Consider the following 15,054-nt stretch of genomic DNA (forward strand, 5'->3'; position numbering starts at 1 on the left):
ACAGTTTTCCACAGATTTAAACTTCTTGATAGAAAAAGATTAAATGTAAAAAAGTTATTTACAGAATCAAGTGTAGCACAACAAAGCCAAAGTCTGGAAAAGAAAGTCAAAATAAACATTTAAGCATGCTGTATATATATATATTTATACTAATGATGGACATCCATGGTTTGCAATCAGTTGTACTTATTGGAACAATGTTTTCCACCATAATTTTTCTTTTTATAAAAAAAATAAAAAAAAAAAAAAAATAATGTAGGCCTTACCAGAATTCAATGCTCCTGAATGCAAACATAACAGTTTAAGCAAAAGCAATATCTGACAATTTGGCCAGTCCATTTGCAGTTGACATTTGTCTATTTACCATTTAAAATTTGAAAGAATCTGCTAAAAGTACAAGCTATGCAGTTTATGTTTTTTTTTTTTTTTTTTATTGGTGGGGAAAAAAGAAAATTAAAAACCCCTTCTTGTGATCTCAATGCCAATACATAAAAAAATAAAAAATAAATGAGCAACCATGACCAGTAGTCAACTCTTCTTTTCCTCATGAAACCGCTAAAACGCCATCCTCACTACGTACAGCTCACGAGTCCATGACTTCAGGCTTTTCCGACATTGAAGACCACATCCTTTAGTCGGCTGATGTGCATCACCACTTTTCCCATTATGGGTTGTTTTTGTAAAAGTTCTTAAAACTTACCGAAAGCAAAAAATAAAATTAAAAAAGTGAACTAAAATAAAAAATAAAACAATTTCCCATAAAATAGTGAGCCATTTAAACACAGCCCGGGCCAGTTCAATCAGAAGGCAATAAATCTTTCAGTCATCACCGGTCCATCGTGCTAAAGATCATCTCTGCAGTAATATCTCCATTTGGAGCTTCGACAGTAGAAACAATTTGTGGAGCATCTACTACTACTTCTGCCTCCAGGTCAGATTCTTTCTTCACTTGTACTATAATGTCTTCAATTTCTCCCGTACTGTGATCCTCCACTTGAATAATTGTAGGAGCTATAAAGACAATACATTTTAAGAAGTGGTATGAAGATCAGTAAACTGGACTAAGATTATGTTTTTGATAGTGCTTAGACATTTGCAAGAAAACCATCTTCATCCAGTTAGGCAATCAACATTAAAACCTCAATCTTTGGAGACTAAAATTGACTTTGACTTGACTGATCTGCTGGCTAAAGAAAAGAGGCTGGAATACTTATCCCCTTCTTATTAGGCCGGTTTCACACGTCAGTGGCTCCGGTATGTGAGGTGATAGTTTCCTCACGTACCGGAGCCACTGACACACGTAGACACATTGAAATCAATGCATCTGTGCAGATGTCATTGATTTTTTGCGGACCGTGTCTCCGTGTGCCAAACACGAAGACATGTCAGTGTTCGTGGGAGCGCACGTATTACACGGACCCATTAAAGTCAATGGGTCCGTGTAAAACACGTAACGCAGATGGAGGTTTTCCCTGTGAAGTCCGTGTGCCATGCTGGAGACAGCGCTTACAGTAAGCGCTGTCCCCCCAGCATGGTGCTGAAGCCGCCATTCATCCGTTCTCTCCAGCGCTCGCTGGGGAGAAGGGATGAAAAATCTTTTTTTTTTAATTTTTTTTTTTATGTGTTTAAAATAAACTTTAGGGCATCCTCCCCCCTCCTGTGCGCCCGGCCGCCGGCATTAAAATACTCACCCGCCTCCCTCGACGCTTGCTCTCCGCCCTGCAGCTTCTCCTGTATGAGCGGTCACGTGGTGCCGCCCATTACAGTGATGAATATGCGGCTCCACCCCTATGGGAGGTGGAGCCGCATATTCATCATTTTTCATCCCTTCTCCCCAGCGAGCGCTGGAGAACGGATGAATGGCGGCTTCAGCACCATGCTGGGGGGACAGCGCTTACTGTAGCGCTGTCTCTCCTGCACGGTCCGTGTGGTACCCAGGCGGCACACGGCTGCCGCACGTGTGCCACACGGATGGCCTACGTGAGCTCACAGACACGGATAACTCCGGTACCGATTTTTTCCGGTACAAGAATTATCTGGACGTGTGGGACAGGCCTTTGGCACAGTTTGTAGTGGCTTTAAACTACAGATTACACACAACTACTGCAAAAATAAAATCTGCATCAGAGCATCAGTAGAAACCTCCTACTAGTGGCAGCAGAATACCCAATGGTTTCCTGTGTCCCCTAATGAAGCAATAGAGAAATAGGAGTTTTGTTCCTAAAACTAAAGGCTGGTAGAGGTTTTTTTTTATTACACTTCCACCTAACATAATGTGATCACAATAGAACTGAAACGTACTTTGTTTGTTAGCTTTTCCTGGAGGTCTTCCTCTGCGTTTCTTAACCGGTGGGCTTAGAGAGGTTAGGGCCTGTTCTGAGTCGTGATCATGGTCAGCGTCTATTTCAATTGGAAGATCGTCCTCATCATCCTCATCTTCTTCGTCATCCAAATCTGGATCTGCGTTATCCTCTAAAAATTGACAAAATACAACCTCCATCATCAAGAAGTTTGGAAATGAAAGCAGTAAAGAGAGTCTTATTCCCAGACTGATCATTTGGAACTGGGAGAAACCCCAACAATTGCTGTAACTATATGGTGGAAACCAACAGATGATTCGTGTCAATTCCACTGAAGATGGAGCCATATCTCCTGGGAGAGTGTATGGATTCAGACAATTTCTATAGCGGATTCACATTCAGCTTTCGACCCAAAGCCAAAAAAAAAAAAATTAAATTCAATGTTCCAGCAGCCAGACCACCATTTAATTAAACCTTTTGCCTATCACTGACGAAAAAAGTACAAAAGGACAATGATACTTTAAAAGGTAATCAGTTAGGCCAGGACTTGTGCGCCATTTATCCAAATGGTATTTTCTTACCACTATCAGTTGATCCTTCCTTTTTGGAGCGCATCTTTCTTTTGCGGCCACGTTTCCCTTTTTTATGCAATACTTCGCTGTGACCTCCATTCTCTCCATCTGTTCCATCAGGGCCAGTGCAATTATCTGCATGTCTTGACATTGTGTTCTGAAGAAACAAGTTGACAAATAATCATTATTGCATCCACCACACACAAAAAAAAAACAACAAACAACCCAAAAAACTATGCACCGTTTAATTCAAAGGCACAGAAACATGAACACAGAGGATTCAACCCTTCTCATCTCATACAGAGGTTGTAAATATTTGATGTTCAAAGGGATTGTGATGGCATGAATCAAGGAACGCTAGAGGTACATTAGGACATCAGTTTATGCAGTGCTTGTTAGGGGTAAAATGGTTTTGATAGTGGCTGTTATGCAGTATATAAAATAAAGTCCCTGAAAAGTAAAAAATTATACTTTTATTACAGTTGTTTCAGTTTTTTTTTTTATGCAAGACCCGGGCGCACTGGCTAGTAATTTCTGTTCACAACTTTTGCTTATTGGCATAACTTTTTCTTCGGCTAATACAGCTTTATTTTCTTATTTTTTACAAAAGCCGAACTTGTGGATATAATGCCTAGTACAAAAATCCCTTCCACGTGAAGTGCCCATTGCACTCCAACAAGGGGAAAAGGGGGCGAAACTCCCAAATAAATTGGATCCCATCAATAACCAGGAGCATAATGCCCCATAAATGTTCATGACAATAAATTCAGTATAAAAATATATAAGCTTTATTCAAGTAAATACAACATCAGAAAAATAATCGTACAGTACCAAATGATGAGGACAACGTGAAAGACTAAACCGGAAACCAGCCACATGGGAACACACGCTTGTTAGGCTTACCCTCGGCAGCCCCCCGAGGAAGCACAGCACGCGAAACGCGCGTCGGGGCTATCTGCTGGTCACCGACTGCACGGGAGTACACACATGGGTAAGCCTAACAAGCGGCACGCCACTTAGGCGTTTTTAAGGTCACTTGCACTTTATGGGCACTGTTGCAATATGGATGGGTTAAAAAGGGATAGGAAAGAGTAATGTCTTAGGCTAGGTTCACATTGCGTTAGGGCAATCCGTTTAGCGCTAGCGGATTGCGCTAACGCAATGTTTATTTAGGGGCCGCGTTAATGTCCCCGCTCTCGCAGATCCCCGATCTGCGAGAGCGGGGAACGGACCTCGGGCACGCCACGGACGCTGCAAGCAGCGTCCGAGGCGCGCCACAGAAGAACGGCACACCGCTAGCGCGAGCCGAAAAAGGCACGCGCTAGCGATGCGCTGCAGGCGAAATTTACATTGCTGTCAATGGGTGCGCTAACGGACCCGTTGCACAGCGTTAATTGCGACATTTTCGCCGTGCAACGCTGTCCGTTAGCGTGCACACATTAACGCAATGTGAACCTAGCCTTAAAGTTATTGGCCATTGTGCCTCAGACTATTATGCCTCCCCTCCATTAGCGCCTTAGATAATGCCCTGTCTTTTTTCTTGAGACAGTTACTATATTAGCTGCTGATTGGCAGTACCCCTACTCTTTGGGTGTGTGTTCCCATGGGGCTGGTTTTCAGTTTAGTCTTTCACCTTGTCCTCATCATTTGGTACTGTACTATTATTTTTCTGATGTTGTATTTACTTGAATAAAGCTTATATATTTTTATACTGAATTTATTGTCATGAACATTTATGGGGCATTATGCTCCTGGTTATTGATAGGATCCAGCTTTATTTTCTTAGAAGCAAACACCTTACCCTTCGTGTAAAGGTTTTCCCACACTTGGAACAGACAAAAGCAGCGGGAACGAAGCTTGGATCGTGGTATCTCTTGAAATGCATGTCCAGGAGTTGCTTCTGGCGGAAAGTTTTGTCACAATGGCTACAGGCGTAAGGCTTCTCGCCGGTGTGAGTACGTTTATGCATTATCATGTGACGCTCCTGAATAAAATACAAAAAAAAAAAAAAACTCTTAAATTATAGACAGTAGCTCCCCATATAATCACTTTAAAAAAAAAAAATCCATGAAATTGGACTTCAGATTTCGTTTTCTTTTAGTGTATTTGTGTAACTTTTTAAATTCACTTTATTAACCCCTTCAGACTTTATGATGAATATGCACATCATGGAAAGGGTCAGGAGTATATGAGCAGGCTCAGGAGCTGAATTTGCACCGCAAACGACAGAAACCAGCTGTGTTAGAGAGCCATCAGAGGTGTGATAACCCCTTTACTACATGATAGGGTGGGGCTTCATGAGAGATCAGGATTTACCCTATACACTATAAAAAAAACAGACTAATATATATATATATATATATATATATATATACACACACACAAAAAAAACAAACAAAAAAACTGTCACCCCACTTCATTATGTTACCTGTCTGCAGGCATATTCACACTGGTCGCATCTGAATCTTTTTTCGTTTTTATGAGACTTCTGGTGCTGTATGAGGGCATAACGCTCATGGAAGACTGTATCGCAATAGCGGCACTTCTTGCCTTGCTCGATGAAGGAATGCTGTTTACGTAGATGGACACCTTAAGAAGAAAAAAAAATAAAAATAAACCTAAAGTGTTACTGGCTTGCCTATAACTCCATTTGTCAGTCTCTTCTGTGCTTTAGCTAAAGATCATTGCATAGCAAGTCTATAACAGGGTTTGCAGACACGTCCCTTACTTCTGTAGGGCTTGTACCCAGCGTGTAACTTACCCAAATCACTTTTCCTTGCAATAACTGTATCGCAGTGTGGACAGTGGAACTTAGCGACATTCTCTGTATGCTTCTGTAATATGTGCATTTTCATAGTGCCACTTTGGGTAAAACGTGCGTGGCAAATATAGCATTCATATGGCTTTTCACCTAGAAGAAATTGAAGAATTTGCAGATTACCAGCAGAAAACAGAGGAAGTAAGATACTGATCATCTCTAGTCTGTTGTGACCGTATATTAATTTATTGTATTTTCTAATACAGATTCTCCATGTCAGTCTATTAAGCTTATAGTGTCCAGAATGCAAACTATAGACTTGTTTAATTACAGGCAGTGAAAGGATTTTTTTTTTTTTTTCAATGAGCAGCTTATTAAAAAACTGCAATCACTTTTCAGTAGAGCCCTTATCACAGGTAGAAATATAATGAAGCACAAAACACCCGAAATCCACTGACAACAGGAGACAACGGTCACAGCTCTCTTCCATTACTGTACAGGACACAGACCATGTCTAAAAAATGCTATTAACCCCTTTCTGTCATCGGACATACTATTCCGTCCATGTGGGGTGGGCCCTAATTCCCAAGGACGGAATAGTAAGTTCAGCGCGATGAGCCTCGCTCACGGGGGGAGCGCGCCCAAGTGTCAGCTGACTATCGCAGATGACATCCGGCACTATGTGCCAGGAGCGGTCACGGACCGCCCCCGGCACACTGCGATCAAACATGATCGCAGTGTGACGGCGGTATAGGGAAGCATCGCTCAGGGAGGGGGCTCCCTGCGGGCTTCCCTGAGACGATCGGTACAAGGCGATGTGCTCACCTTGTACCGAGCGTCTCCTCCCTGCAGTCCCCAAATCCAAAAAGGCCGCGGGGCTGCATCCGGGTCATGCAGGGAGGTGGCTTCACAGCGCCTGCTCAGAGCAGGCGCCGGGAAGCCTCCCTGCTGTGCTGTGTGATCGCCGATCTGACACAGTGCACAGCAAAGTGTCAGATCGGCGACCTGTCACTTTACTGTGATGTCCCCCCCTGGGGCAAAGTAAAAATGTAAAAAAAAAAAAAAAAAAATTTACATGTGTAAAAAAAAATAAAAAAATTCCTAAATAAATTAAAAAAAAATATTGTTCCAATAAATACATTCCTTTAGCAAAATAAAAAAACAATAAAAGTACACATATTTAGTATCGCCGCATCCGTAACGACCCGACCTATAAAAAAACTGTCCCACTAGTTAACCCCTTCAGTGATCACTAAAAAAAACACACACACAAAAAAAAAAAAAACAAGGCAAGAAACAACGCTTTATTATCATACAGCCGAACAAAAAGTGGAATAACATGCGATCAAAAAGACAGAAATAAATAACCATGGTACCGCTGAAAGAGTCATCTTGTCCCGCAAAAAACGAGCCGCCATACAGCATCATCAGCGAAAAAATAAAAAAGTTATAGTCCTCAGAATAAAGCGATGCAAATCTAATTATTTTTTCTGTAAAATAGTTTTTATCGTATAAAAGCACCAAAACATAAAAATGATATAAATGAGGTATCGCTGTAATCGTACTGACCCGAAGAATAAAACTGCTTTATCCATTTTACCACACGCGGAACGGTATATAACACTGGCGGTATTATGTGAGATCTATATGACGGTATTATGTGTGCTCTATATGGCGGTATTACGTATGTTTTATATGGCGGTATGTGAGAACACTGGCGGTATTATGTGAGATCTATATGACGGTATTATGTGTGCTCTATATGGCGGTATTATGTGTGTTTTATATGGCGGTATGTGAGAACACTGGCGGTATTATGTGAGATCTATATGGCGGTATTATGCGTGCTCTATATGGCGGTATTATGTGAGATCTATATGTCGGTATTATGTGAGAATACTATGGCGTCGTTATTTGCAATCTATATGATGGTATTATGTGAGAACTATAGGACAGTATTATGTGTGCTCTATATGGCGGTATTGTCTGCTCTATATGGCGGTATTGTCTGCTCTATATGGCGGTATTGTGGTATGTGAGAACACTGGCGGTATTATGTGAGATCTATATGACGGTATTATGTGTGCTCTATATGGCGGTACTGTGGTATGTGAGAACACTGGCGGTATTATGTGAGATCTATATGACGGTATTATGTGAGATCTATATGGCGGTATTATGTGAGAACACTATGGCGTCGTTATTTGCAATCTATATGATGGTATTATGTGAGAACTATAGGACAGTATTATGTGAGAACTATAGGACAGTATTATGTGAGAACTATAGGACAGTATTATGTGTGTTATATATGGCTGTATTATGTGAGAACACTATGGCAGTATTATCTTCATAAAGGGGACCCATTCTAGGGTGGTCCTGGCTGAGCAGCTGCACACGGGTCTGGGGTAATAGAGGCGGCAGTAGTCAGGGGAAGGCTGGTGAGGTAGCTGAAGAGAGGGGGTCTCATGTTTATCGTTACTATATGGCTACATTTCTTTCCCAGCGTCACCCCGGACTGCGCCTGTCGCCTCGCTTTCACACATCGCCAGGACAGGATGGAGAAGACAGGATCTGAGGAGGGGAATGGGGTCTTTGCATGCAAAGTCTGGATCAGAACAGGCCATCAATCCACAGAAATGTTTCCTGGATTTCTGTGGCGCAGACAAGCAGACGGACCATCCATGTGTATAAAAGACAGCGCTCTATGTACAATCCCTGGCCGCTCCGCGCACTGAATATGGTGCTTCCATACACCAGCACCCTGCTCTCCTGAAATACTCCATGCTGCTGTCACCCTGCTCCCTCCACCATATATCTCCCAGAATCCTTGCTGCCTGCCATCCTTGGGGACTGTCTACTTGTCAGTATAAGGCTGCCGTCACACTATCAGAATTTGGTCAGTATTTTACCTCAGTATTTTTAAGTCAAAATCAGGAGTGGGTGATAAATGCAGAAGTGGTGCATATGTTTCTATTATACTTTTCCTCTGATTGTCCCACTCCTGGTTTTGGCTTACAAATACTGAGGTAAAATACTGACCAAATACTGATAGTGTGACGGCAGCCTTACTCTGCAGTCACCAACAAAATGGCTGCTCACTGGGTTCCTGAATCTCATCCTCTCTTATCCCTTAGCAGACACCCAGAAGGGAAGGAGAGGAGACATCACACACGTCAGCAGACTCCGCCCATATTTACTGCAGTGCAGTAATGTGAGCTAGTTGTACACTAGGTTTTTCTGAAATTTCAGCAGCTGCTCTCCCTAGTGTTTAAAAGTGGAAATTCCAAAACTTTTCAAATTATTTTTCAGATTTTACTAAATTATAAACAAATGATAATATTTTTTAAGAAAATGTAAACATTAATTCTTTACATTTTTAGAATTGCTGTAAAAAATTTTTTTTTATGGCACCTTCCCTTTAAGTCTAGTTTTTCCATGTACAAACAGCTGCATAAAGCGTACGCTTTGAACTTGAGGCGATGGTGTGTGGAACTTACCTGAATGAGTTCTCATGTGTCGCTTCAGTTTGTATGTGTCTCTGCTGGCATAACTGCACAAACTGCACTGAAAAGGACGCTCCCCGGTATGAGAACGAATGTGTCTCTTCAACTTGCTTACCTGATCAACAGAAAAAGGTCAAATTTTTAATAGTAGTTAAAGTCTTAGTGACTCTCTAAGGTTTGGTGGAAAACACCTTTTTGTATAGCAAATCGCAGGAGTGGATTTAAAGGGAACCTGTCAGCAGGACTGTGCCGAGTAACTTACAGACTGTCAGGTTGGCGCCATTATACTGATTAAAATGATACCTTGGTTGATGAAATCAGTCTTGTGGTTGTTTAATCTTTATTTTCAGTTTATGATATCTCGTGTTCCAGGGCGGCCTGTGGGGTGGGGGTGAGATCGTTGTGGTGCTCTGCTTAGCTATTCATCTGTATGGCTTTTGAAAGGTCACTGGTCCCTCAGTGGCCTGCCTTCTATTTTACATAATGAATATTCTATATATTAAGAAAAAAAAACAAACAAAAAACCAGCAGGCAGGTGCCTGCGCTACAGCATGATCGCATGTAAAATGTGCATATATTTCAGTTAATTGGTGCAATAAATAATTTAAAAAAAAAAAAGCCTCCTCCAAGATTATACCGCCTGTGCAGTAGCAGCTATTGGCGATTGCCGATAGATGCCACTGCACAAGCGATGATATCTCGCTAGAGAAAGAAAAAAAATAGCCTCCGCAACGACTGCGCCGCCGGCACCTGCGCAGTATCATCTGTCAGATCGCCGATAGATGCTACTGCACAGGAGGGGATTGAGTCATCATAGTGGAGACAATAAGATGGTGCCGTAACCGAAAGCTGCTACTGCGCAGGCAGCGTCATCTTGGAGGAGTTTATTTTTTTTTCCTGTAAATTTATAGCACCAGTGAACTGAATTATATGCACATTTTACATGCGATCATGCTGTAGCGCAGGGGCGCCGCGATCAAGCTGTAGCGCAGGGGTGCCGCGATCAAGCTGTAGCGCAGGGGCGCCGCGATCATGCTGTAGCGCAGAAGTGAAAGTGTTTTTTTTCTCCAATATACAGAATATTCATTATGTAAAATAGGGCAAAGGTTACTAGGGATCAGTAACCTGTCAGAAGCAACACAGATGAATAGCTAATCAGAGCACCACATGAAGTTCTTTTCGAATGATGATTGCCAACAAATGTTAGTAATCATTCAAAACACCTATCAAGCACGGTGGGGTTTTTTTTGGCCAGTGATCTGCACTAGTTAAGGTTGATTTCAAACTTGCGTTTGACTGGTCTGCGTATGGCTGCGTACATCCTCCCTTAAGCTTCGCCTGCCTACTTCCGCATGCATCCTGCGTGCCTATCTTTAACATTAGGTTCGCAAGGACATGCGTTGTATGTGGATGAGTCCGCATGTGGCATTTTGACATTCCCGTGCGGTCGGCGGGCATGTCAAAACGCCGCATACAACGCATGCCCTTGCGTACCCAATGTTAACCCCTTAGTGACGGAGCCAAATTTTTGAAATCTCACCAGTGTCACTCTATGTGGTAATAACTCTGCAACGCTTCAACAAATCCCAGTGATTTTGACATTGTTTTTTCGTGAAACATTGTACTTTATGATAAATGGTAAATTTAGGTCAATATGTTGTGTGTTTATTTATAAAAAATATCAAAAATTTGAGAAAAATGTTAAAAAATTAGCAATTTTCTAAATTTGAATGATTATCCCTTTAATCCAGATGGTCATACCACAGCAAACAATTAATAATAAACAACATTTCCCACATGTCGGCTTTACATCAGCACCATTTGTAAAATGTTATTTTATTTTGGTAGCATTTTAGGAGGTTTAAAAATGTAGCAGCAGTTTTTCATTTTTTTCAAGGAAACTTACAAAATTTTTTTTTTTAGGGACCGATCCATGTTTGAAGTGACTTTAGGGGTCCCATATATTGAGAAACCCCCAAACATGATACCATTTTAAAAACAGCACCCCTAGACATATTGAAAACTGCTGTCAGGTAGTTTATTAACCCTTCAGGTGCTTTACAGGAATTAATGCAAAGTGCTATGAGAGAAATGAAAATGTGTATTTTTACCACCTAAATGCCTCTAACTTCTGAACAGATTACTAGAGCCGTCAGACTCTAAGGCCGCTATTTGGTCATGAATTGCCATGGCAAACATCAGGACCACAAAATCATGATCTGAGGGCACCAGTTTGGATAAAGAGGAAGCCCCCGCACTCTGTTAACCATTTATACTGATGTAGTCACGATTGACAGCAGCATCTAAGGGGTTAAACAGATTTGGATGGTGCAAACACTGATCGTGGCTGATGCAGCAAGTTGTCAGCTATAGTGTACAGCCGACAGCTGCTGGATTGTCACCTTTATGGGGAGGCTATTCTCTTATATCTCAGGTCAGTTAAAAGACGTATTGGCGGTCATTAAGGGGTTAAAGATAGGTGTGCGGGACACATGCGAAAGTAGGCGGAGCTTAAGGGAGGGGATGTACACAGCCATACGCAGACCAGCCAAATGCAAGTGTGTAACCAGCCTTTGTCACTGGCTGGAAAACAGTCAATAATGGCTGATGTCTGTCATATTTGCAGGCATCAACAAATGATTGTTCATCAGCCCATTTTCATCTAATTATGTAAAATTTCATAATTTGCCATCCATTACACACTTTAAAGCCATCTCTGACAATTACTTTGAAGTTCTAAATTAGCAGTGAAAAAAAAGAAAATTAAATACAGTCGTGGCCAAAAGATTTGAAGCTGACAATTTTTAAATTTTCACAAATTTTGCTCCTTCAGCAAACATAGAAACATCTGCCTAAAAGATCTAAAACCACTGATGTACAATAAGCTTTTAATAAGTTTTTAAAATTTTGACAAATACATCAAGACTATTTACAATGTTGTCCCTTATTTCTCCAGACTTTTCGCCCTGGCAGCTCGATATCAGCTTCTGGGCTAAATCGTGACTGATGCCCCAATCTTGTCTGATGAGTGCTTGGAGATTTTCACAATTTCTGCCTTTTTGTTTATCCGCCGGCATTTTAAGGTTTGAATACAGGTTCTCTATAAGCTTGAGATCTGGGGAGTTCTCTGGCCTAGAACCCAAAATGTTAATGTTTCCTTCACAGAGACAACAAATTACCACTTTTCCCCTGTGACATGGTCTCCATCATGTAGGAAAATGCATTGTTCATCACCGCTTTGCTCCTGGATCGCCTTAAGAAATTGCTCTTAGAGGAAGTTTAGATCTCATGCTTTGTGGCCGGGTTCTTAACACAATTAACTGAGCCCCCTCTGTGGATGAAAAGCCCCCACACACGAATGGGCTGAGGATACATGACTGTTGCCATGGCGGAGGGCTCACAGAAGTGCCTTGGCCTTGTTAATACTTTCTCCAGAGAAAACTTGAAATGAAGTAAGCAAGTCATTTTGTGGTAGGGTTAAATTTCAGTGTATTTTTTTCCATTAAAGGGGTTGTCCACTACTAGGACAACGCCATTCTTTATCTAAATGTTTAGCCCATGTAAAATAAAGCCTATACTCGCCTCCTTTGTCGATGCCGTTCCAGCGGTGTCAGCACTTGCTGTCCTGGGGGTCTCGTTCAGTTGTTATAAACACATCTTAGTAGTGGACAACCCCTTTAAGTTAATTTTCATAGCAAGAAAGGACTTTGCATTATCTCTAAGACTGTGTTGAAGGGTGAAAAATAATGGAAATTGCTACTAGAAGATCTGAAGTAGTAAACTTTGTGAAAAATTTAAAATTTGTCGGTCTCAATTTTTGGCAACTAATGGACTATGTAAAAGATAAATCCACAGTTTCACTTACCTCAACACTGGCATAATCGCACATGGAACATTTAAAAGGTTTCTCATGAGTATGTTTGTAACGGCGATGTCTGACCAACTCGCCACTTGTCACGAAGGCCATGTCACAGTCTGGACACTTATGAGGCCGAGTACCTAGTAATAAATGAGCAGATAAGCAACATTATAGGACATCACCAAAAAGCTGTACTGAACAGGAGATTTTACACAAGTACAGCATTAACAATCTTGGAAATTAGATATCTTAACACAATTCAATTTATGACGTTTATGCCAATAAATCTACCCTTTCTTTATTCTGATATACAATATAACAGTAAAGAAAAACTGATGATTAAAGCCAACCTGTATGAGTGTTAAGATGGTTCCTAAGCAAGGTAACCGTTCTAAATGCCCGACCACATAGATGGCATTTGTGAGGTCGTTCGTCGGTATGACTCTTCATATGGCGATCGAGGTTTGAACGTCTTGGACAAGTATAACTACAAAGTTCGCACTGAAAAGTTTTCTTTACACCTGAAAGAAAAAAAAATACAAGTAAGTCGAAAGCTTATCTGCCAGACGTAGGGCATTAAAGGACGTCTCAGCACGTAAGGGACTTTCAAACACATTACTTTTGCACTGGGAGGCGAGTGGTGCTGATGCGGCACACACAACGACAAGTATTATGGCACTGCTCACTTCCGCATCGGGAGTGCACGATACCCGAGGATTGCGCACGTGTCATGGCAGGTACGTGCAGATCATCACTGCTTCTGACCTTGCACCGCGGGATCGAGTGGCGTCTGTCAACTCCACGGGTGTCATATAGCAGGTTGGGCAGAACTAAGCCTAATGTGTAACCTTTATGCCGACAGGTATGATATAATGCCACACAGAAGTATTTTAGTGTACTATATCAGTGATTCACTTTTACATGTTAGACATTTTATTTAAAATATAACGTCAGTATTGTGCCAATTTTTCAGTGAACAACAAAGTTCAAGGCACATTGCCTGAATTGCGGTTCCTTCCCCCATCCACCCCCCAAAAAAGTTGGATTACTGCACCTTTCTTTTTAATTTTTGTTGGTTTAGGGGGCTTCATATTTCCGACTACTTTTTCTGCGTTCACTTCAGACAGCAATCCTTCCTGCTGTTCCTCTTCAAAGTCGTAAACTGAAACGTCAACGTCCTTCCCTTCCTCTGTGTAGCGCAGTTTACTTTTCTTAATTTTCTTTATTTTTTTGATGGGTGGTGCGTAATCGGGATCTTTTTGCCATGGCGATTCATCTGGTGACTGAAGCTCGGTTTGCTCTAATGTTTCCACTTCACCATTTGCTCCAACCTTAACAACTTGGAAACCCTCTGGCAGAGGCAATGTGTGACAGATCATGGGTTCTCCTGTCAGAACATCTTTGACCACCTCATTGTCGTACGCTGCGTGAAGCTCACCCACTGAGGTAGCCGTAACGGGAACCGCTACCGGCACCTGAACAAGCTGGAGTTCTCCTAAATTAATTGGCTGTTCCTCCATATTTACAACTTGCAAGGTTATAATTTGTGTATCATCCACTGTAGAATCACCCTCTTGGGGGACTACACCCTCCATGTCTTCAGTCTTCATCTGTAGTATGGTAGAGTCAAGCTGCTCCATCATAACCATCTGAACGTTGCTGCCGACATCGCTGGACATGTCGCTCACGTCTGTCTGACTCTGGACAAGAACACAACCATCTTCGTCTGCGCCTCCCTCTCTGCGTCTCTGATAAGTCTTTGTTTCTTTTCTTTTCAGGAACGACTCAGAATCTTCCACAATGGCTTCTGCCATCTCGCCTTCCATTTTTAAAAACTAGAAGAAATAAAGATGCGAATGTAAAATATATAATTGTATAATGCAAATTCAAAACATAACATTTTTAAAGTCTTAGGCTATGTGCAGACGTTCAGGAATTCTTGCAGAAAATTCCTGAGAAAAACCTTTAGAATTGAGAGTCCTCAGTGGTTGATACCTTTTAATGTATTTTGAGAGTCCTCAGTGGTTATTTTTCTATCTACTGGCTAACACGGTACCAA

At 41.6% G+C, this 15,054-nt stretch overlaps 1 protein-coding gene across 2 annotated transcripts in view; it reads right to left on the reverse strand.

Moving 5' to 3' along the window:
• Positions 1-232: 232 nt before the first annotated feature.
• The window catches only part of CTCF (CCCTC-binding factor), a 28,093-nt gene continuing 13,271 nt past the window's right edge, over positions 233-15,054 (reverse strand). For both annotated transcript variants that reach the window (XM_077287285.1, XM_077287284.1), the window contains exons 2-11: positions 14,050-14,830; positions 13,346-13,516; positions 13,002-13,135; positions 9,131-9,251; positions 5,634-5,783; positions 5,301-5,461; positions 4,674-4,856; positions 2,882-3,029; positions 2,302-2,472; positions 233-1,011 (exon numbers count right to left, since the gene is read on the reverse strand). In XM_077287285.1, the coding sequence (XP_077143400.1) occupies positions 827-1,011; positions 2,302-2,472; positions 2,882-3,029; positions 4,674-4,856; positions 5,301-5,461; positions 5,634-5,783; positions 9,131-9,251; positions 13,002-13,135; positions 13,346-13,516; positions 14,050-14,821 (2,196 nt within the window). In that variant the 5' untranslated portion in view covers positions 14,822-14,830 and the 3' untranslated portion in view covers positions 233-826. The remainder of the gene's footprint in view (positions 1,012-2,301; positions 2,473-2,881; positions 3,030-4,673; positions 4,857-5,300; positions 5,462-5,633; positions 5,784-9,130; positions 9,252-13,001; positions 13,136-13,345; positions 13,517-14,049; positions 14,831-15,054) is intronic.

The sequence above is a fragment of the Ranitomeya variabilis genome, chromosome 2 (genome assembly GCF_051348905.1).
Source record: "Ranitomeya variabilis isolate aRanVar5 chromosome 2, aRanVar5.hap1, whole genome shotgun sequence".
NCBI lineage: Eukaryota > Metazoa > Chordata > Amphibia > Anura > Dendrobatidae > Ranitomeya > Ranitomeya variabilis.